Source organism: Phocoena sinus, chromosome 8 (assembly GCF_008692025.1).
Source record: "Phocoena sinus isolate mPhoSin1 chromosome 8, mPhoSin1.pri, whole genome shotgun sequence".
Lineage (NCBI taxonomy): Eukaryota > Metazoa > Chordata > Mammalia > Artiodactyla > Phocoenidae > Phocoena > Phocoena sinus.
This window is the reverse complement of record NC_045770.1, coordinates 53781847-53805958: the sequence shown is the minus strand read 5'-3', so window position 1 is coordinate 53805958 and position 24112 is coordinate 53781847. Positions and strand designations below refer to the sequence as shown.

At 49.3% G+C, this 24112-nt stretch overlaps 1 protein-coding gene across 1 annotated transcript in view; it reads right to left on the bottom strand.

Moving 5' to 3' along the window:
- Positions 1 to 24112, bottom strand: part of TENM4 (teneurin transmembrane protein 4) — a 390999-nt gene that overhangs the window by 217313 nt on the left and 149574 nt on the right. The window contains 3 exon segments of the mRNA XM_032640774.1: positions 9134 to 9369; positions 10761 to 10859; positions 21402 to 21657. Coding sequence (XP_032496665.1) covers positions 9134 to 9369; positions 10761 to 10859; positions 21402 to 21657 — 591 coding nt within the window.

The window sequence follows — 24112 nt, the reverse complement described above, 5'->3', positions numbered from 1 at the left end:
ATACAATGATATAATAATGGCACCAATATGATAAAGGTATTAAACTTGACAAGAATGAGAATTTTGTGTCAATACTTAAAAATGTGTACAAAAAGATGGTCCCTGAAAAAGGCAGAAGAAAATACACATGCTGACTACACGGAGGCTTGTGGCTGTGATCCTCCAAGGAGGTCAAGCACAACACACAGAGAACCCTAGAATGTTTCCGTTGTTTGCCCTCGTATCTTAAATTCTAAATCATGTCTTTAAATTTTCTCAAAAACACTTTGATGTCTTAAAGTTTGAAGGTTATTGTAGGTAACACCTGATTTTGAATCCAGTAAATAAATCACTTCTTTACTACACATCTCAAAAACGGTACCAAAAACTACCGAGATGTGGAACGGATGAGTGGTGGCCCAAGGCTGAAGATGAGGAAACAGGACTGATTTTAAAAAATGGAACTTTTGGGGTGACAGAAGTGTTCTTTTTTTTTTTTCCCCCGGTACGCGGGCCTCTCACTGCTGTGGCCTCTCCCGTTGCAGAGCACAGGCTCCAGACACGTAGGCTCAGCAGCCATGGCTCACGGGCCCAGCCACTCCGCGGCATGTGGGATCTTCCCGGACCGGGGCACGAACCCGTGTCCCCTGCATCGGCAGGCGGACTCTCAACCACTGCGCCACCAGGGAAGCGTGTGTTCTGTGTTTTGATGGTAGCGATGGTCACACAACTCTGTCAGAATTCATAGAATGGTACAACTAAAAACTGCTAATCTTCTGTATGCAAATGATATCTCAATAAATCTGCTTTTAAATACAAGCATTCGGGGCCTGATGGCTGAGTAGGTGTACAGGTGAGGGAGACACGCCCGAGTGTGGTATGGGTCTCAATCCTAGTCTTGGGCCCTGAACACTGCTAGGACAAGAACTGAGAAGAGTGGGGATACTTCTCCTGGAGGGCAAATGATGTTATCCATTTGCCCTCCAGATCCACCCTATATCCTTCTCTACCCTGCTCTGTGCCCGGGGAGGCTGATCCACATGGTCTGGACCAATGGGTCCGCTTGGCCTCTGGCTCTTGGTTGGGTTCAGTCACCAATGGGAGAAGATCGGAGGGTGGGGAGAGCATGAGGTCCGCAAGACGGACAATTTTCTCTCATGCTGAGCTGAAGCACGTTGAATGACTTAATCATTTCAGCTAGTCTTTTGTTTACTCCTGTTTTACAGGTTCAGAAACTCATCCGAAGAAGATTAAGTCCTCGTATGGGTGGCATAGATAGGAATGGCAGAAGGATAATGAGGACAAGATCCCCTGGTCTGTGGAGCTGGGGCACTTAAGAGTCGCCCCTCTCACTGCAGACACCGCTCTCAAGCAGCCCACTCCAGACAGGCAGCTGTCTTGTGAGGGAAGTCTTCTCCCAGAGCTGGAATCGGCCTTCCCATCATTTTCAGCCAGAGGGCCTTGTTCTGCCCTCGGCAATCTCACAGAGCAAGTCTGCCCCCTCCTCTGCGTGGTGGCGTTTCAGACCGCTGCAGGGGGCCACGCTAGCCTCCCCAAGTCCTCCTTTTGGGGGGCTGAAGGATATTTGTCTGGAGTCTGTCATAAGGAGAACAATCTATATATATCTTGCTATTAGCAATTCCTGCAGAGCAGCATGAAGGAATCAATCTTGGAGAGAAAGCCTTTAATACAGCATCGTGTATCTTTATCACTTTTTTCTCCACCTAAAAGATCAAGTTCAATCATCTCCGTTTCCCATTCTTTGGGCTATAAAGCTAAATCTATGGCTTCTGTCCAAAAGGCCTGATGTGAAGTCGAAGAAAAAGGGGAGAAAATGAGCCTTACTGCTCACTAATAACACCCAGGCCCAGAGTGCAATGGGCCTGTGCTTAGAAAGCAAATGGCATCTGAGATCCTGATACTGCATGAGCTGTTCGAACCAGATGCGGATAACTGCGGGGCAGCAGCGGGTACAATCACCCTGGCCTCTATTTCTAATCCTTTCTCTACTCATTTCATGTCCATTTCCCCGGTACCTGAACCCTAGGACATAAAATGCGCATTTCTGCCACCATGCTTGTGCCCACGCTATCCTGCCTAGAAAACCCTGGGCAGATTTTACCATCTTGCAAGGTCTTTTATTCAACCACATCTTACTGAGCACAGCTACCTTGGGGCAGGCTGAGTATTAGCGGCTGAGTATACAGCAGAGAATAAGACATTAGGAGACAGGAGACCACACTCCCAAAGAGGAGGGAAGCCTAAGACCCCTTCTGCCTGGACTGCTGCTCTGCTGAAATCACGTGTGCCTGTGTGCACGGTCAGTGTCAGGGATCTTGAGGGAGCCTGCAAAAGTCTGTGCAAGTCACATTGAGTGCCCAAGTCCACCTCTGTCAACACTGCCCAGATGACTTCAAGAGCCGGTTGACCCAGGCTCTTCCAGACCACGAACTGCAATAATATTCCAACCAGCAATGCTCTCTGGAAGCTGCCTTTTGAAAAGAGGCAATTAAGCTTCACAACATTCTCACTTATAAATTAAGCTCATACCACTTCGAGCAAGGGTTCAGATTTTTTTTCCAATCCACAATCAGCTGCTGGTAGAGGTGAAAAATGTTACCTAGTTTAAAGAAGGAGTCCCTTATGGCTATGGAGCATGTTGGAAAGTTCCCCTGCAGTTACCAAGAGGCTGCTGTAGCACACACTTGGGACTCCACCCTCAACGTCCTGGTTCAATTTCCTATGGGCATCGCTCTACAGAGAGGGAAGGACCTAAGAGGATCACGCACTCCCACCCCATCCTGGGCTGAGATACTGAGGTCCATAACAACCCTCTCCCAAGGCCACCAGCAAGGGACTCCTCCTTTGTCACGTGCCTTGTGTTTTTTCAACATCGTCTCCTTTAACCTGTACAACAGCCTCAAGAAGGAAGTATTCTTCTTCCCGCTTTGCAGATACGGAAACCAAAGCTCAAAAGGGTCACACAGGCGGAGTGGCAGAGCTGAGATTTCCACTGAATCCTGTCTTCTGATCAGAACATCCTGCCGCCTTAGAGAAATCCTAGAGGATGAGCCCCACCCCCCTCCAGGGGGACCTGGACCTGACAATGAAAGAAATAGCTCCCGGGCACTCTTGGGTCTCTGTTTAAATGCAAAGCTCTTCCTGGTTTTTGTACTGTTAACAAGCCTTTTTGGTCTCCTATTCCAAAGGCCTATCTGGCTAGACAGGTGCCTGACGAGTCCTCAAGATACAGCTCCGTACTCTTCTGCAGTACTCAGTGTCTGCTTTTCACATAGGGATTCAGAACACGAGGGAAGCTGTCAGTTTTCTCTGGATAGAGGCAACTGGCAGTGAAGCAAAAATCAACTTTTGTCCTAGTTAAAGAAATGACGTGAGTTGTTTTTCGGGTAACGATTCTCCTTGCAGCCGCCTCCCTGGAACAGTGAGACATCCCTACAAATGCTTTCTGACAGGGCCCCCGATTGTTCTGTCAGCTGCCCTTGTGACTAATGCAGGCTGGGAAGCTCACAGGCACTGCCATGAAACGACACTGGCCCAAGTTCTCACTCAAGACTTAGTCTTTTCCATGGGATGCTAAAAGTACTAATAATACTGTCAATAACCACAATAGTATCAAACTTTTACTGAGAGCCAACTCTGTGCCAGGCAATGGGATAGGTGCTTTATGCAAATTATCTTACTGGGACGTCACAAAACCCTGTGAAACGGCCACTATTATCATCCCCATTTTACAGAAGGGTAAACTGAGGCTGAGAGCAGTTAAATAAACTTGCCTAAGGTCAGAAAGCATGTAAGCAGCAGAGCTGAGATTTGAAAAGCAGGCAGCCTTATTCCAGAACCCACACTCTCAACCATGATGCTACCCTCAGTTTCCTCGCCTATAAAATGGGCCTAATCATTCCAGCCACATCCATTATAAGAGCTATAAGGAAAGTGGAAACTGAAGTTCAGAGAAGTTAAGCAACTTGCTCAAGTTTACACAGCCAGCAAGGGACGGAGCCAGGGCCTGAATGGGGTCTTTTGATCCTCCATCATTTGACCTACAGTGTAGTGGCTGAGAGTATGGCCTTTGAAATCCTGTGTCATTCACTTGTTGTGCGACCCTGGTAAGTAGTTAATTTCTCTGAGCTTTAGTTTCCTCTTCCAGGAAATACAGAACTGTTACGAGTGTTCAGAGAGATGATACGTGTATAGTAATGGCTTGGATCGATGCTAGGTACATAGTAAAAATTTAGAATACCAGATACAAGGAGGCAAAGTTACAGTATAAGGCTTAAGACTGTGAGCACAAAAGAGAAAAAAAAAAAAAATTAAAAGCACCAGCTCAAGAGGCTGAGTGCACAGTCCTGCCATTTACTGTATGGCAGTGGGTGAGTTACTTAAGCTCACTGGGTCTCCATGTCCTCATCTGTAAACTGGAGATAATAACCCATAGAGTAGCTGGGAGATTTCAATAAGAAAACACAAGCAAAGTGCTTAGAACAGTCAGGGCCATGTCGACAGGGCACAATCAAAGCAAACTGCTCGGGCTTCCCTGGTGGCGCAGTGGTTGAGAGTCTGCCTGCCGATGCAGGGGACACGGGTTCGTGCCCCGGTCTGGGAGGATCCCACATGCCGCGGAGCGGCTGGGCCCGTGAGCCGTGGCCGCTAAGCCTGCACGTTCGGAGCCTGTGCTCCGCAACGGGAGAGGCCACAAAAGTGAGAGGCCACAACAGTGAGAGGCCCGCGTACTGGAAAAAAAAAAAAAAGCAAACTGCTCTGATTATTAATGATAAAAAGTGACCCCTGTTATTTTTACTACTCTAAACCACACTGCTTTTTTGGGTGAAAACGTTTTTAAAACAATTAAATGCTATCAAATAAAGCATTATGGCCATGGCTGCACAAGTTTCATGGTTTGACTTACAACTAACTTTCCCCTCACATCATTCTCTCCCCATTTTGTTCTGCAAACAGATTTCTTTTCTTCGGAAAAGCAGAGGCAGGGTATTCAAATGGAGACTAAAAGGACCCGAAAACCCTCATAGGGAGAGTGGGTGACTAAAGCAAGGCACTCACCCCAATGGCAGCCTCTCTGAATGGGTGTCCTTCAGAGGCAAAAATACACATCGTCTCTCAGAAGAGATCTCCCAGGCTCAGTGAGGGTCCTCCCTGGATTCCCAGCCCAGGCCAGAGCAACCCGTAACATCCCAGGGGACCAGAAGACGGCCCAAAGGCAAGGCCCTGGGTCCTGCAGCCTTTGTGGGTGGTAAGTGCTGACTCCAATTTCTCTATCTTCCTATGAAAATAACTGCACACATCTCTACAAATGAAAGGCCACTGGTTGCTTGTTTCCCAATAAACTTTCCAACTAAGAAACTGAATGTTAAGTGGATCTGTCAGAGTTCTGTCCAGACATGGCAACCCTGAGCAGACACCAGAGAAAGAACAAATCTTTCCCGCCCTCTGTTTTCCACTCCCCCTCCGCTGGTGGGGTGATGCAATTCTTATCTGGAACTTGATAGGATGTAGAAAATAATTACAAATGAAAAGGTTATTCATAATTTTTAAATGAGCTAATTAGTAAACCCAGTCAGACGTGCTCATTACAGTAATTAATAATTGATTATCCTTGAAATTAAACACAATTTTCATCAAAAATCTAATTAAATATCTGTGCTTTTTGCCTGTTGATGAGTTGGTCTGCTAGCAAAGTCTTTGTTAAGGATAGTCGTGCTCAACAGAGACAATTACTTTGATTTTTAATAATTGATAGTTCCTTACAAGTTAGTCCTCACAGCCTGTGATGATGGCTAAGCAACAAGAGCTCGTCCCTGGCCCCAGCAACTGGAGGAAAGCAAGCGCAAGGCTGCCAACCCAGCCCACGAGGTTAGGTAGGCACTCACCTCGCACCTGCAGTGCATTCACTGCATTAGCTTACTCTTACTCCAGACTCCTAAGCATCCTTCTGAGGTGATGGGTCGTGCCGGTTTTCTAGATGAGAAATCAGAACTCAGAGAGAGAAGTGAGTTGCCCAAGCTGCTCAGTGGCTGAGCTGGGAGTGGAATCCAGGTTCTCAGGCCGGTGTGAGCTCTGCCCCAGCACCTTGCTGAGTTTCCAGGTAACAAAGGGAACACCCCAGGCTTGCCTCTCTGACCTGGTCCTTGGATACAGAATCTAAACTCCTGTTTTAAGTTTTCTATATACATCGGGCTTTGTCAGAAGGATGTATTTATTCTTGGCAAGGACACATTCTCAGTGGACTGACGTCTCCTAACTTGAGAGACGAATTCTCCCAAATCGACCTCACATCTACCCTACCCCCAACCTACACTGTCACCCTCTTAGTTGAAGCCCTCAGCGTCTCCTGACTTGTTTATGCAATAGGGCCTGTTCTTTCTTCCTCCATCCTTACCTTTCTGAGATAAACACCTGACTATGTCCTGCCACTGCTTAAAGCCCTTCAATGGCTCCCTGTTGCCCATCCAGTAAGGTCCTTAGCTTGGCCTCCACGGTGATCTTCATAATCTGACCAAACTCTCCTGCATTAGCTCCAGTCATGTCCCCGACACCCCTCAGATGCTTCAAACACAGAAACCCCTTTTGCCATCACATCATCCTCTTTCGAGACTTTGAAATGTTCCTTGGTTTGAAATTCCTTTCCTTCACGTCTACTTCTGGCTGTGACTTGAAGAGTCAGCTAAAACATCACCTTTCACAGGAAACCACCCCTAGTCCTCCTGGCTGGGGCTGGGTATCCCAATAGCCCCTGAGCTGCCTCAGCCACTTCTAACACTGCTATGTTATCATATCATATCAATCACTGCTTCTAAGCTACAAACACCTCAAGAGTAGGGAATATATTGTTGGCCCTAGCACGCAGCACAGTGCCTGACTCAAGGTACCTACCCTGTTTCGTTTGCTGAATGAAAAAGAAACTTCACAAAATCGTAGATTCTGAGACTATCAATGTTGGAAGGAAAAGTAAAGGTTCTCCAGAGAACATGCCCCGTCAATGAATGAATCTTTTTCTTGCTTACATGGTCATAAGCACTATTTGCACCCTTCCTAGGTAGGGAACTCACTACTGTCCACAGTAGCCCCTATCTTTAGATAGCTGATGATGGACGGTGTATTCTTACTAAATGGGAGACGAAGGAGCCCACGGGATGGAAAGCAGGAGAGAGCTCATTTAATCATATAAAGATTGATGCTTTCTTTCTGCACTAGGTTACATAGTACCTAGTATAAACCTTGACTTCAACACAAAACAAGTTGATGTCTATATGTAGTGAACTACTCAACTCTTGATGAACAGTGACACTGCCTGTTCAAAAGTCTATTCATCTATGAAATACAATAACGTCAGTCAAAAGCAAGGGCTGTGCTAGTGGTTGGTGGGGATACAGTATTGGGAGTGCCACAAAGAAACTTCCATGCCAGGTGACAGTGCTTGGAACCCCACAACCCACACCAGTAACCCAATCTACATCAATCATGAACCTCGTGCAGAGCCTGGGTGGGTGCTGACCTTTCCCAGTTTGGCTATTCCTTTTACCCAATGACCCAGGGCAGGGATGGCAAATACGTGGTATGTCATCCATATTCTCCATTCCTGTGACCACAACAGACATCAGTAATCAATCACAGAGACTCTTTTCCATCGAGTCTGAATATAGCCTTGGGATCCTTCTCAACACAGCTTTCTAGGTGGCGACAGCTAATCAATCAGACAGAAGAATAGATAAAACACGTATGCCAACCTGACCCTGATGCCGTGAAATTCTGTAAGCCAATCTTCACAGGGGGAAAAGAGACCCCGGATACCAGGTGAGGCTTATTATACCTCGAGATGTTTAAGGATACCTCCTTGTTTGCAGGGCTATCGTTTTCCTAGTTACTTGTTTTTATTTCATTCAAAGATCTTGAAAGGGAAGTAACCTTACAGCTTACAGCACCCAAACCCCCAACCATGCTTGAACCCCTTCTCCGCATCCCGAACAAGTGGGAGCCAGACCTCTCAAGACAGTTCTTTTCCATCCACAATGACTTTGCCTGTCGCTAAGTTCTTTTTCACAATGGGCAGCACTCAGTCTTCCTTTGGCTTCTGCCAGCTAGTTCCATTTCTATTTATTGGGCTTATACTAAAAGGTTCCCTTTGCCGACAGAATAACCTCAGAATGCCTTAGCGTGGGTTTGAGGCCTTCTCAAGCTGGTCTGACCTACCTTAAATCTTAGAATTATAGAATTGGAAGGCTGGAAAGGACAGAGGGTTAAGCCCACCCCGCTGGGTGCCTTTACTAAGAGGCTGATTGTCATAGAGGCAGCAGACTCTGCACAACACTCCGAGATCTCTTCAGATTAATAGCTTTCCTGGGAGCAGACCGAAGACCAAACACAGGGGTCTGAAGCAGGAAACCAGACTGTGCTGCAAATAAGTCAAAAGAGCGCACAGTGGGAGGCATCGCAAGCGGGGCAGTGGGTCCGGAGGAGTTTCTTACATCACGGACGTGCCCTGGGGTCCGGTAGGAAGGCCGATCAGTGCTGCTCTGGGTCTCTGCGCTCGCTCAGGCAGCTCTAACTGCTCCCTGGGACCCTTTCTGACACTTGACCTTGGCTCCCCACGGATGGCCCTGCCCGACCACCACCTTCGGACATGCCGTCTGGCTTGAGGTCACACACTCTGACCTTTGGCAGTTTGTCTCCAACCCCAGGGCGCCCTGCCTCCTTCCTGCTCCTCGCTGTGGCACCGACAGGAGAGGCCAGCCTCCTGTTCAGCTGCCCAACTTGTCATTTCATTTCTAGTGACTCTCATCTATGACACTCACGTCACAGATGACCACGTCAAAAGCCGGTCTCGGTGAGTGCTTTTGCCTGATGCCAGGCCTCCGCCACACGAGAGAGCCGACGCAGAGCTTCCTCCCTGGTATACGTGCAGGAGCACGAGAGAGAGGGCCCTGAGAGCTGACCTGGATAGTCAGGGCAGGGGGAAGGGGGCGGGTGCAGGCCAGGCCAGTGATTCAGGGCTGCGCGGCTCACCCTGCAAGCTCTGACTGCCGTGCTGGCAAGGTGCCTTCATGCCCACAGGTGTCTCGGTCACTGCCCTATGGGCCAAAGGGGACCCAAGGGAAGCTGGGGTGAGGGAGGTGCTTACCCACGAAGTACGCCAGCAGGACGAGCAGCGTGGCCGAGATGGCAACGGCGCTCAGGGCCGCGCATTTCCAGTTACAGTACTTGGAGGGCTTCTTGAGGTTGAAGGCCGGTCGGGAGAAGGTGCTACGGGGCAGGGGTCGGGGCGGAGGTGAGTACACGGTGCTGGACGTCAGAGGGTACCCCGGCGACGTGGTGCAGAAGAGTGGGGAGGTGCCTCCCGGCTTGAAGAGGAAGTGCCTGTGGATGGAGAGAAGCCAGAGGGCGTCAGGGGCTGACGACTCACCAGGAGCCCACACTGACCTGAGGATGCAGGCAGCAGTAGAAGAAGCATGCAGAGGAGCCTGGGGAGAGAGAGAGAGAATCACCACGGAGGAGACAGAGGGACAGAAAAACAGAGAATCACGTACCAGACCATAAAACAGGGCACACGAAGACACGTTTCCACGAAACACGGATGGGACAGCCCTGCCCATGGGGAACCCACCCAAGCCAAGGCGGAAGGTGTTACCAACTGGACAGAAGGCTGAGTGTTGAGATCCTTTTCCTGGGAAGGGATGGGGCTGTGATGCTGTTTCTTGGGGAATAAACTAGATATTTTCTAAAATTATTGCAGTAATTTGGAACATGTCTAAAATCCTTTTCTGCCCCCTGGAGATTATGAAACCGAAAAATTTCCGTCTCCCTCCAATACATCCTTTGACTTTGTACCGTGGTGGAGGAATAAACTACCAATCGTTTTAAAGGGGGTTTTGGTAGGAGTGGGAACCAAGAAACCACCACTAAGCTCTGCCATGGTCAAGAGCCCCCTAGTGGCTGTTACACAGCCAACGGCAGCAAATGCCTTCTAAGGACTCTCCTCAAAAGCCAGTCTGCTGGGCCTTCCCTGGTGGTCCAGGGGTAAAGAATCTGCCTTACGATGGATGCAGGGGACGTGGGTTCGAGCCCTGGTCGGGGAACTAAGATCCCACGTGTCGCAGGCAAATATAAATAATAAATCTTAAAAAAAAGATACTTCAATTTTAAAAGCCCCTGGTAAAAGCCATGGGAGGGGACAGATGGGCAACTGCAGCCTGGCTACAGTCTTGAGGGCTGCACGGCAAGGTCCGAGCACATGGTTGTGGCCAAACTAAGTGCCAGGAAGTCCTCCACAGCTTGGCTTTAACCATGGCCATGAGAGGACTGGGACACAGCCTGGGAAACCGGGTGCACTGGTTGCACTGCATGCCCCTGAAGTCTTGGGGTCAAAGGTAATACTTAGAGGAATCTTGTACCCTGCTGGGGTGCAAGATGACTCAGGCCACAGAATACATACTCAGGGCCAGCATACACACAATATAGGGCCTGTGCTGCATAAAAGCTGCTACATGAGATGGCTTTCAGAATGGCAGAGGCAGCCAATGAGATGCCAGGAGCGTCATATTAACAGGACTGCTGTTAATATGCCGGGGGACAGTGTATTCCAAGGATAAACTCTTGCAAGCTGAACATGGACTTGGGGATGGGCATGCAACATGGCCTCATCACTTCCCCCAGGAGATCCCAGGGAAAGGTCTCAGAGTCTGCATGCAGTGCAGGAGCCACAGGGAGAGCGCACACACAGACAGGAGAAGCATGGGGATGGCACCTACCCATCACTGTAAGACCCGTCATGGCGGGAGGCGCTGAGAATGTCCATCTCAATGAGGTTGTCCTGCAATGTCCCTAGGAATGGCTGCTTGCCTAGGTTTCTATGCACACATGGAGACATGAATGAAGCAATGAGTCATGCATCAATGAAGGGGGAGAGTAGAGAAACACACAAAGTGGCTGACGGGTGCAGCTGTGCTTGAGACCAACAGGATGCAGTTTCCAGGCAATGGGTCTGTGTGCAAGCCACAGGTGCCCGGGGTCTGCCTGGCCCGGGGCATCTGGAGGGAGTACTCTCCATACAAACCTGTATGTCTGCCAGTTGTGCGCATCAAATCACAGATCTGACTGGTGAAGACTGACTATGGCTCAGGTGCTGAGCTAGGCATGTTATATCCATTTATCTCAAGTCTTCAAAAGAGGTAGTGCAAGGAAGGCAGTGTCATCCCCATTATACAGACGAGGAAATGGAGATGTGGAGAGGTCCCAGGGCCAGTCAAGGCTACCAGCTAGCAAGGTTCAAAGCAGGAATTTGAGCGCAACTTTATCTGTTCCGAAGCCTGTGCTTTCTCCTCTACTTCACCCTGCCTACATCTGCTTTAACAACAGCCGGCGATGCGTACTTTGCTTGTCCAAAGGAAAAAGACAGGCAAGCATTTTGGGCCATTTGCTTCTAAAGCTGTGGTTTTCAAACTTGCGTAAGCACCAGAATCCTCCGGAGAGCTGTGCTTTGCCGAGACCCAGCCCCAGAAATTCGGGGTCAGTGGGTGTTGGGGGCCTGGGGACCTGCATTTCTCACAAGTCCCCAAGCTGTGATGATACTGGAGAGTCAGGGTCCTTTGGCAGTGCAGGGACCTGGGTGACGATTGATTGGTGAGGTTGGCACCCCACAGAGACGGGGGGGGAGGCTCTTTTGTCCCTCCACATGCACTGAGGGCAGTGCAACGTTTCGGGATCCAGAATGCAGGTAGACACACTAGCTATTTTAGTCTCAACCGTGCCTGCTAAGTGGCGTCACTCACACATGAGTGCATGGGATCCTGTTTTCTGATATTTCAGGATTGCTGCCACCTCCCTTGAATCATTTCAAAGAAGCCAGTGGGGGATGCAGCCTGCTGTGTGTGCCCAAGCGAAGGACTGACTGCAGAAAGCTACCTTTCACGCCCAGCCCTGCCAGGGACCACCCTTCTGACTTTGACCAGGTCGTAAGAACCGGAAAACCTAAATTCAAGTCCCTTTTCTGCCGCTTTCGTGCTGTGTGACTTTGTGTAAACACTTCTTTAACCTCTTCTAATCTTATACTACTTTTTTCATCTGTAAAATGGGGCTAATAATACTAAGCTCACAGGCTGCTATAGGACCAACTGAGGAATGTTGGAAGCTTTTCAAGGGCTAAACAAAGATTACAGAAGTACTAATGCTAACTATAATAGCGACTACCTACCCTACATCCACCATATGCTTTTCACTGTCTAGAGCTCTGCAACTATTATCCAGTGTAAATCTTCCTCTTCACAACAACCTACGAAGTCTCTGCCATCATCTCTGTTTTGCGGGCTGGCACGGCAAGGCTCGGAGAAGTAACATCTCTTAAGGTCCTACTGTACAGTAAACAAGCGGCAGAGCTTGACGGCAGCCTGAGTTTGTCTGACGCCAGAGCTCAGGCCCTCCCTGCCTGTAATCCTGGGTCGCTGCCGAGCCTGTGGCTTTGCCCCTGGCCGGCCTCACAGACCAACGCGAGGGGTTGTAAGTACTACCTCAGAGCACCATTTCGCGGGCACTCCTGGGTACAGGCAACACTGTTTTGCAGCCGGGCCTCTGAGTACCGCCGTGGTGGTGGGGACCTTCCCTTTGAGAGGATCCTGAAGCAGTCTGGGTCCAGCAGCCTGCGTGGCAGGCGGTTCTGACAGCGTTCACTACCCCGGGGCATCCCACAGAGCCTGGGAGTTCCTGCAGGGGAGTCCCTCAGAGTAGTCCCATTTCTGCCCCCAGACAGATGGCCTCCTGATGGGAGGTCTTGTGACACAGTGGGAGGTACACAGGCCCCAGGGTCAGCAGGGTCTGGTTCCATCATGCCCCGGGGCCTCAAGCAGGTGAGTCTGTCTCTCTGATCGTTCATAAGACAGGAGACTCACTCTCGTTAGAAATCCAGATGATACTTCTCCTGAAGTATCACCTGGCTCATGCCACTGCCCTGCTCTCATCCCTCCAATGGCATCACAGGAATAAAACCACAGTCCTTACTGGAGCCCATAAGATCTTGTAAGATCTGACCCACTGCTACCTCTCCAACCTCATTTTCTGTGCTACACTGGCCTCCTCGCTGTTTCTCCAACAGGCTAAGCCTTTGCTGCTACTTGCCTGAATCACGTGCCCCCAAATATCTGTACAGATCAGTCCCTCCCTTCTCACCCTAACTATAAAAGCTCCCACCCTACTCTTTCTAGTCACCCACTGGCCCCCTGCACTGCTTTAGATTTCCACATAGCACTAGACATGCACACACACACACATGTATATACGTATATGTATGTGTGCAAGCGTACGTGTGTGTGTGTGTGTGTGTGTGTGTGTGTGTGTGTGTGTGTGTATGTATATAATACACTTATTGTGCTTTTTCCTAATGCCATTTAGTTTCATGGGTAGAAATCTCAGGTCGTATTCTCTGCCCGTGTGCCCAGAGTCTAGAAGAATACCTGACACATGGAAGCAGGCACTCATATAACATTTGCCGAACACTGCACATGATGAGGTACACAAAGATAAGCATGCTGACATATCGCTAGCATGCAGCTGGCGTTTAATTGAGGGTAGCACAGGTGATGTTGTATTATTATTTCATCTATTCCCTGCATTTCACAAGGAAATTTTCAGCCTTCTTATAGTCTGTACAGCCCAGCCTGAGCAGGCCCTAACTGCACCTGTCCGGGGGCCCCAGGGATGAGTTCTTGCTGCCGCCCTAGGGCCTGAGGGTGGCTGCGTGGCACGCTCGCCAGAATGTGTAGGAGTCTGGCCTACATCGCTAGGTAAGGACTATGCTCTCAGAGAGTCAAATCTATACTTAGGATGCATCAGAAACAAACAAATAAATTCATTCAGGGAAAAAAGACAAAGGATAAAAGATGAAAATGTTAACGGTGGGGATTTTCCACTGTCTGGATCAAGAGTGATTTTAATTTTCAATTTTGTAATTCAAAAGGAAACAGTTACTTAAAAAGAGAGAGCAGACAAGTATCTCCTAAAAGTATAGATCTATTCAAACAAGGGGAGAGGCAATGCAAGAGAACAAAGGGTTTCTAGAGTGATAGAGTACATACGATTTCCTGAAAGAGTGTCCACACCCATGCTAACTTGGATGTTAATCATTTAGCTCACTTGGGAGTTTGGGGTGACATGAGCACTTGCTGAAATGCTGCCTATTCGGATGCTATTATTGCCTTGAAATGGTAAGCCTCATTCTGTACTTTCAAAACTGAGTTCTGGGTCAAATTATTAGGTCTCATTTGACTGCTGAGAAAACCAGGACCCAGAGAGACATGTGTCCTGCCCCTATCCACACAGCAAGTCAGTGGCAGAGCTGGAACAAAAACCCGGGTGTCCAGACTCCCAGTTCAAGGCGCCCTACTAAATTTCCTGTCTATCTCTGCCCCCAACACTCTGGGTTTCTGGTTCTTCTGAAACACAGAAGTGATGAGGATTTCCTGATGGGGAACCTGAGCCGCTGAGCCCTCCTTGGGTCACAGTCCTGCAGGGTCTCCAGCCACTGCTGCTGGGAGCTCAGGTATGGCCACTGGATTCATCTGACCTCATGTTGGTGGGTGTTGTTAACTCATTTTACAGATATGGAAACTGAGGCCCAGATAGGTTAAGTGACAAACTAAGATCACACGGCAGTGGAAAGCTAGAGATGGGACTCAAACTCAGATCTCTCCCGCCTCACAGCCCCAAGCTGCCTGTAAGGAAAGAGTTGCCGCTGGCTTGGAGAAGGAACTGCAGTGTAGTGCTAGACTGCTCTTAAAGCTCTTCTTAGAGAGGGGAGGGGACTGGCTCCCCTCTAAGCCTGAGGGGGGGCCCTGGGCCAGTCCCTGAGCTGCCTGAAGCAGGGTTCCATCTCTCTGACCCAGGGCCGGTTGAGCTTGCCTCCCAAGCACCAAATGCATGGCTTTGGGGAAGGAAGTGGCTGGGAAGCTGCAGTGGCCAGTAGTCCTTCCGGGACTGCCGTGTTCAACAGCCCAGCTTCTCACCATGAGCCCACTGTCCTGGACCATGTTTCCACCCCCTAAGCCCTGGGACAGCCACCCGGTAGAGCAGGACAGGCAGGGATCACACCCCACACTCTGCAGACACCCACCCCTGCCAAGGTGTGCGGGGTGTTAAGAGACTTGGCCAAGACCACGCTTAGAGTTAGTTACGGAGCTGGCATGTGAACAAAGGGATGAACAAAGAAACAAAAATGAACCAGGTCTTCCCTGCCAATCTCATGATGTCAGTCTCAATCTGCAAGATGTTGGCAGCTACTCACCCCTACTTCTACCACCCCCAGCCCCCATGCCCACGGGGAAAGTGCAACCTCCTGTTCATGGAACACAAGGTCCTCCACCAGGGACCCCCATTTACTGTCATCTCCACTGGGAAGCCCCTGCAGCTCCCACTTCACCAAACTCTTGGCTCTCTCCAAAAGGCCAAGCTCCCTCCCGGCCTTTGCACAACTGTCCCTCATCTCAGAATTCCTCTCTCCCTGCAGATTCTACTAATGCATGCCCCAAGAGGCTACCTTTAATAATCGGGAAGGCAGTGCTGGACAGTGGTTAGGGGCAGAAGCTCCAGAGTCAGCCGGCCTGGGCACGGCTCCTGGCCCTGCCATCTGCTGACTGTGGCTCCTTAGGCAAGTGACTTAGGCTTTCTGTTCTTCAGATTCTTCACCTCTAAAGCGAGGAGGATAATAAGACTACCTTTCTGTGCAGAAGAGTTAAGATAGCGGTCCTGACGGCTATCCTTCGAAAGGCCTGCTTATAAGGTTGGCCCTTGGCTGGTGTCTGGGAGCTCAGGGTTCAGGAGGGTTCCCACCATCAACCGATAAGAGGGGCTGACTCACTGAGTTTTATTTGTACAAACAATATGGTTTATGCTGAACACCTGCTTTCCTTCTGGGAGTCTGGATTTGGGGTACTTGCCAGGCAGGTGATGTCCGTGTGACCAGCCCCCAGTAAAAACCCTGGGCCCTGAGTCTCTAATGAACTTCCTTGGTTGGGAGCTCATGAGAGCACCCAGTAAGGGCTCTCTGAGTGTTTGTCATTTGAGGCTTCCAAGCCGAGGGAGCCACACCCTCTCCTCTCCTCTCACAGCGTCATCCAGACAGTCCTGTCTCCATTCATTCATCTATGGGTCTGCCTCCCTCCCTAGACCTCCAGCTTCTTATGTGGCAGTGGCTGTATCTTATGTACGTCTGTGACGGAATCACCAATGACAGGGACGACTGTCCTTCCCAGTTCCCTGCGATGCTCAGGGGCTGGCCTGGCACACCAGCAGACACCGTGTGCCATTCTGGGAAGCGCATCAGGGCTGGAGACCACGGGGTAGTCTCCCATCCCTGAGGGTGGGCAGAGCTGTTCCCCAAATTGAGTATGACCACAAAGTGGCCCCTGGCAGCCTTCTGCTCCAGCTTCCCCTTCATCCGACAGGAGCCTGATTGATGCTTTATTAATCAGGCAGTCCCTGCGGAATCAATTACGCGTCTGATGCTGCCGAGTGTGAAAGAAGTGGATCAGGTTTTAGGGGACCCTGAACACACGGCTCCCACCAGAATGGACCACAGATGCACCTGCAGGGCTTAAAGCAATATCACATCGCAGCTCTGGGGAGCACAGGTAGACTCGATCTCCTCCTTGGGGGACTCAGTCACCCTGGGGGAGTGTCAGAGGCACAGCAGGGGCAGAGAAAGGAGTGCGTTAACTAGGCCCTCTCTCTCCTCCGTCCTTCTGCTAGCCTTCCTTTTCCTGCCAGCATGCAACTGAATTCCCCCCTGGTCATTCTGCCAGCTGTTACGGTATTTGCTCAGCTATTTATTTTAGACTCTCAACAGAAACTCAGTGCGACAATTAGGGAAGGGTCTGTGGCTGTTTCTCTGGCATCGGGAGGCCCCCTGTTCTGGTGGTGCTTGGCAAAGCTGTTTAGGACAACGGTCTCAAACAGGCCCTGCTCTCTGGGGCTTCTAGGGCTTTGCTCAGGCTGTGCCTCTCCAGGCCCTCCTTTCCCTCCTGCCTCTCCCTGGGGAAACCTGCTTTTCGACACAGTCACACAGCACCAGGTCCGTTGGGAAGTCTTCTCTGTGCCCCCACTCGAGTCTCAGGTGAGTATATGTATCCATTCATTTGTTCCATCATTCATTCACTCATTCATTTCACCTGTGTGTTACTATCTGTCAAGCCCCCAGCAGGTGGCAAGGCTGTGTTGTGTGCTGGGGATCCCGAGGCAATCAGAACACATTTCCTGTGCTTATCTCTATCCTACTGCAAGAGTCTATTCTCTTAAATGTCTCAGGCACACAGTAGGCACTGCGTGAATATTCACTGGACAACAAGTACTACATGATAAGCAGTTGAGCACTTACGGTGTGCTAAGACATTTGCAGGCATTATTTTATGTAATTGCTCCAACAACCTTATGGGGCAGCATGGTAGATTCAAGGTGGATGAAAATTCTTGGCACTACTCCCTTTGAGAAGTGGGGTCTACTGTCCCTCCCTTGAAGCTGGCTGGCCTGTGACTGCTTTGACCAACAGAATATGGCAAAAGTGACACCGTGCCAGTTCCAGGCCAAGCCGTTTAGGAGGATCAACGGCTTCTTGTCTCAGTGCAGTGGAGCCTTGAGCTGCTGAGGACAAAGTACAGTTCCCTGCAGGGAAGGCCATGTGGAGAGACCCTGAGACCACATCAGAAGGAGAGGAGCCCTACCGAGCCTAGCTTTCCAGCTGTCTCCCCCAAGGTGTCAGGCACGTGAGTGAAGCCATCTTGGATCCTTCAGACCAGACCAGCCAAGAGCCAAATACCACTGATTGACCCCAGTCTATCCCCCGTGGAGCAGAAGACCAGCCCAGCTGAGCTCTTCCTGAACTGCTGATTCACACTGTGAAGTACAGTCAACTGGTGTTTTTTAAACCACTAAGTTTTGGGTAGTCTGTTATGTGGCAATAGATCATCAGAACAGGAATTTGCTAATATTTTCTCCCTTTCAGAGATGAAGACTTATAAGATCTAGGTCCATAGCTAGTGAGCACTGGGGTGGGGGTGGGGGGTCTGAGCATAGGGTGTGTCTGACCCTGAAATCTGTGCTTTGAACAACTCGCTACAGTGAGTGGACCATCACTGATGCCCTCAGAACATCAGGGCCAAACTCACTTCTTCCAAGCAGACAAGGGATAGAACCTGTGATTTCCTCTCAATTCTTCTAGTGAGTAGGAGCTTAATAAATATTTTTGAATGACTTTTTTCTTCACAGGGTTGGTATGGGGAGCAGATATATATGGCAAAAATGGAAACGGCTTTTATAGCATGTATTTTAAGGCCAGGCACTGTGCTGTGTGTTTCTCATACATTTCATTTACTCCCAACCCAACAGGCATGAATTCTTAACCCAATTTACAGATGGTGACATCAAGGTTCAGAGACGTTAAGGAGGCTGTCCAGACGTTAAGGAGGCTGTCCAGCTAGTAAGCACTAAAGCCAAGGTAGGAATCCACATCCATCTGATCTAAAGCCCACATCCTTCCCACCTCACCAAGTTGATCACAGTTACTTTTGATTCTATTTGCCAGACTTGACACTGATCCCTCTTAAACTATACCTTGTTAGTTTTGTGCTGTCAACCAGTTGGTATGAAGATCTAGAATTCTGATTGTTTTATCCACTGTATTAGGCACCTCTCCCAGTTTCAGGCTTTTTTTTTTTTTTTTTTTTTTTTTTTTGCGGTACCCGGGCCTCTCACTGTTGTGGCCTCTCCCGTTGTGGAGCACAGGCTCCGGACGCGCAGGCTCAGCGGCCATGGCTCACGGGCCCAGCCGCTCCGCGGCATGTGGGATCTTCCCCGACCTGCATGGGCAGGTGGACTCTCAACCACTGCGCCACCAGGAAAGCCCAGTTTTAGGCTATCTTTAGATGCACAGAACTCTGAGGTCACAGCGGAAACCTTCCTCAAACATTTCATCTGGGTCTTCAAGGACTTTGCTAGACCAAGAAGTGAGGAGGAAGGTGACTCTGGTAGAGAGTCGTGCAAAGAGCATGTGCAAAGGCACAGGGGCATGAAAGGCCTGGGGATTTGATGGAATACTGATAAATACACATATATGTACACTCACATATACACACATATACTGAATATTAAATTTACATAATCATGTTATACATGTGAATGGATTTAGAAAAGCAAGAAAATGTTATATAAACATGAGTATATGCCAACACGTTAACAATGATTACCATTTGGTGGCAGATATGGGTGCCTTTCTTTTCTTGCTTATTTCCATTTCCTAACTGCTCTACAGAACATTCGTTGAATGATAAAGTATAAGAAAAAAGAAAACAAAGTTCCATGTGGTTTGAGCTATGGATGTGGGAGGAGAGAGGGTCAGATAGGCACGTGGGCACTGGCTAACGAGGCAAGAGACTTAAGCTGGGACCACCTTCACGTCTCAAACTAACCATCAGGAGAATGTCCCTGCTTCTGGTCCTTTATCTTCCTTTCCCTTGAAAAACTTGGAGAACCATCTACTTTTTTTTTTTTTTTTTTTTCCCAAGCCCCAGAATACCCTTTCTAGCAGCAGGGGAAGAAGAAAACAGGACATAGAAAAAGCACAGTGGCCGACAACAAGGAAAGTCAGCCGCAGCTCCATGGCTCAGCACCTCAGGAGACTGGGAGGCTGCAGAAGGGTCGCTTCACCCCGGGACGAGAACCACCTACTTTGATCCTATGTGAGAAAAATGAACATCTATGCAGAGGGAGTAGCTGCCGTGCTCCATGCAGGGAATCAGAACCATCGATTACTTGCTGGCTTCTTTCAACCAACCATGTGCTGTCATTCAATAAGCACTTTGGAAATAATGGAGATCTAATTAAGCTACTCTGGGTAGGAAGACATACAATTATCTGACTCTGTCCGTGAAGAGAGCAAAGGAGGCGCGCAGGGAAAAGTCACACATGATCTTGAAGACTGTCAACAGAGACATATTAATTAAGAGACTGGGGGCAGGTTGGGCCACATCTGTGAGAAACTTGCTTTTGGAAAAATGATTCTACAGGAGTGAAATGGCACAAAAGGATGTTGATTTTCTCTCACTGGACCCACTAGCTCAGCGTGGGAATATCACCGTCATGTACCAGGCAGAGTCAGATGGGTACGCCTTCCACGTATAGGTTAATTTCACTTCCTCAAATGTGGTACGACTTTCGTCCTCTTCCCAGATAAGGAACAGGAGTTTGAGAAAATCTTCGTTTCCCACTACTTTGAGAACTACTTTCTCTTTGAGAAAGAGCTTCCAAATGTCCAGCCTGGGACACTTCATCCTCAGTTTAGAGAAAATAGGAAAAGGCTATGTCCCCCAAAGCCAAGAGCGCTTATCTCAGAGTGGTAGGATTATGGGTACATCTACCTTTCGTCTTCATATCTTCCTGCGTTTTCTCCAGTGGGTTTGTATGGTTTTTATAACCTTAAAAAAAATCCCTTCTGTTTGGGAAAAATAGTGGCTTAGCAAAAGGAAGGAAGAACAGAGGCTATGAACAGAGGCTGACTGAAATCCCTGAGCTGAAAGAAGCATTCGAGGAGGCTGGAAGAAGGGAGAGGCAGAGGGGTCCAGGCCAGGAGGAGACGGTTGGTGGTGTAGGGAGACAGCACTGCGCCCGGAAGCTAGGCCACCTGGGTTCAAATCTCAGCCGTGCACGGACTGCCTACCCTTCTTGAGTCTCAGCTTCCAAGTCTCTTAAATGGGATCACAATAGTAATACCTATTCTCTAAAGTTGTAGAGGATTCTATCATATCCCACATATGAAAGCCCTTGTAACTAAAACTCAAATGTATCAATTATTTGTAGGGATTATTAGGGCTTTGGGTATAGAAGGGCTAGGCCAGAAGGAGAGGAGAGGAGGTGAGGGGAGATGGCAGCCACCGAGCACCCACTGCAGGCCAGGCAAGTCCATGCCAGGTGGAGGGTGACCAAGTCGCGGTAGGGAAAAGCAGAGGTGTGGGCCCAAATCAAACACTGGGAGCCTGCTCTCTGCCACATGACAGCCCTGCTCACACACATCAGCTCTCATCTACTGTTACAACAGCCTTCTCCAGTGAGCAGCATCCCCGTGGGGTATTAAAGTGAGGCACAAAGGGGGTCAGCAAATTGAGCAAGGTCATACCTTCAGTAAGCAGCAGGTTCGCCCTGAACTTCAGGGCTGCTTGATTCCCAAGCCCCAGCTCTCTCTCCCCTACATCATCCCACCGCCCTCCTCGTATCCCTACGCTGCGGCCCAGACCCCAGCCGCCCGGGCCGGGCCAGGTGGTGGGCACACAGCGGGGTCCCTCCAGAGCCCGAGGGCCTCAGCCCGGCCGTCCCGCGCCCCGCGGCCGTCCCGCGCCCCGCACCTGCCCCGCGCCCCGCACCTGGTCTCCAGCGGGATGTTGCTGTTGAGCAGCCAGTTGTCCTGGGCGTGGGCCGGCTCCTGCGCGCCCCCGGACGCGGGCTCTCCGGAGAGCGAGTGATCCGTGGGGGCCGGGCTTGGGTTGCTCCTCGGAGTGAAGTTGCCCCGGTTCAGGGAGCTAACGGAGGCCGCGTGGTGCTGGTTAGGGGTGTGGGCGTGCGAGAGCGGCAGCGGCGGTGTCCGGAGCCGAGGGTGGTTCTGCAGGCCGCCCGGGGGATCTAGGGCACAAACACGCGCAGTCAGCGGGGCGGGGACGGCCCCAGGGGGACCGCGCGGCAGCAGCCGGGCCAGCCGCAGGCACTGACAAACCGGACACGGTCATGCGGTCAATACACAGGTACCCGACAGGCACTTATTGAGCGCCTGCTCTTCTAGGTGCTGAGATACATCAAGGAGCAAAGCAGACAAAACTCCTGTCCCCACTGAGCTGACATTTTCGTACGAGAGATAATAAGATTAAAAAAAAAAAAAAAAAAAAAAATACTAGCCTCCCATGTCATCAGCTTCCTGCTGTTTCTTTGGTACTTTTAGGGTATGGCTAGAATCAGTAACTTCAACATCACCTGGGAATTGTTTCGAAATGAAAATTCTTGGGCCCTGCCCCAGAGTTACTGAGCCATGAATCTTGGGTGGAGTCCATTAATCTGATTCCACAAACGCTCCAGGTGATTCAGACGTGTGCTAAAATGTGAGCATCACCAATTACACACAATGGTACACAGCAAGTGAAAAATACAAGATAAATTAATACACAGTTTACCGAGATGGTGATAAGTCTGAGAACACGTAAAGCCAGGAAGGGCGCTGTGGCCTGTGTATTTGGAGGCAGTGGTGAAACTTTAGGTCACACAGACAGTGATGGCCTCAGGTGACTTTTGACTAAAGGGAATGAGCCACGCTGGTGTCTGGGGGGGATTAAAAACCACCACTAACATCTCTTGAGCCCTTACTATGTGCCAGGCACTATTCTGAGCCCTCTACCTGTGTTAATTCAGCTCACCCTCATGACCCACTACAAAGCAGGTACTGTCTGTATCTCCGTTTTACAGGTGAGAGAATTAAGATACAAATTTTATTTATATCTATTAAATATATTTATATGCATGACACCTTCTTTATCCATTCCTCTGTTGATGGACATTTAGGCTGCTTCCATGTCTTGGCTATTGTAAGTACTGCTGCAATGAACACTGGGGTGCATGTATCTTTTCTAATTATGGTTTTCTATGGATATATGCCCAGGAGTGGAATTGCTGGATCATATGGTAGTTCTATACTTAGTTTTTTAAGGAACCTCCATACTGTTCTCCATAATGGTTGTACCAACTTACATTTGAGATCGACACATACACACTACTATATATAAAATAGATAACTAATAAGGACCTACTGTATCGCACAGGGAACTCTACTCAGTACTCTGTAATGACCTATATGGGAAAAGAATCTAAAACAGAGTGGATATATGTATATGTATAACTGATTCACTTTGCTGTATACCTGAAACTAACACAACATTGTAAATCAACTATACTCCAATAAAAATTTTAAAAAAAAGAAAAAGAAAAAAAGGCCTAAGACTAAGACAACCACGCACATGTCACGTTACCTCTTTGAGCCTCAGTTTTATCGTCTGTAAAATGCGGGAAAGAGTTTATTAAGGGAACCACAGAGCTACAGTGATATCAAATGAGGCAATCAATGGGAAGGAAACATTTCTCAAGTTCACAGTTTACAAAGTATTCCATGTCACTTGCTCCTCTCGAGAACCCTGTATTTCACAGAGAGGACTGAGAGTCAATGAATATGGGATCCAAACCAAGACAGGTATGATATTCCAAAGGCTGTGCTCTTCCTTGGCTCAGCAGACAGCCTTCTGGAAACCATCAAGCACAATCAAGTGTGAGGCACTATCAGTGTTACGGCTATTTTAGTGGAAGGTGTGTCACTCTCTGCTTTTTATGTAACCCAGTCTTTTATGCCAACGAGTTATAAAGCAAATTTGGTGCGAGTGGGGCTGGGTAGCAATAGAAGGGAAAAAGAAACAAACCCATGTGAGCAAATCACTTCCTTCCTACGAACCATTTTCAGGATAAAGGCCACATGGGATCTACCAAGCCCTTTAGAATTTGATCCACGCCTGGCTTTCCAGCCTCATCTCTCATCAGCTCCCTCCCTGTACACTCCACACCTTCCTCTCAGAGGCCAAGAGATCTGCTAGGCCACAGAGTGGCTAACATTGCCACTCCAATGAAGATGGTCTCCAGGAAGGCCACAGAATATGAACAGTACCCTCTGAAGATGTACCATGCTGTGGTCCTGGACCAGAAGATCTGCCAACAGAGATGCCCCTTGATGGGAAGGGAGAGAACCTGGGAGCCAGTAGAACAGGCAGAGAACAGACAGCCTTGGACCAGGGAGAAAGCGAGAATATGCAGGGTCATTTGTTTGGTCCACCTGTCCTCAGGCAGCACGTTAATGGAGACATGTGGAGCCTGGAAAAGAAGCCAGCAGCAGAAGCGGCCTCCTGGGTTGATTGAGGGTCCCTCCCTACCCCTGGCTTTTCAGTCCAGGGCACTACTGTCCAGTGGTTATCAGCAGGCCAGCAGAGAAGGGTGACCTAGTCCTTGCCCCTGGCCCATCGCTAGGAGTCAACCTTCCCACGGCATTCTC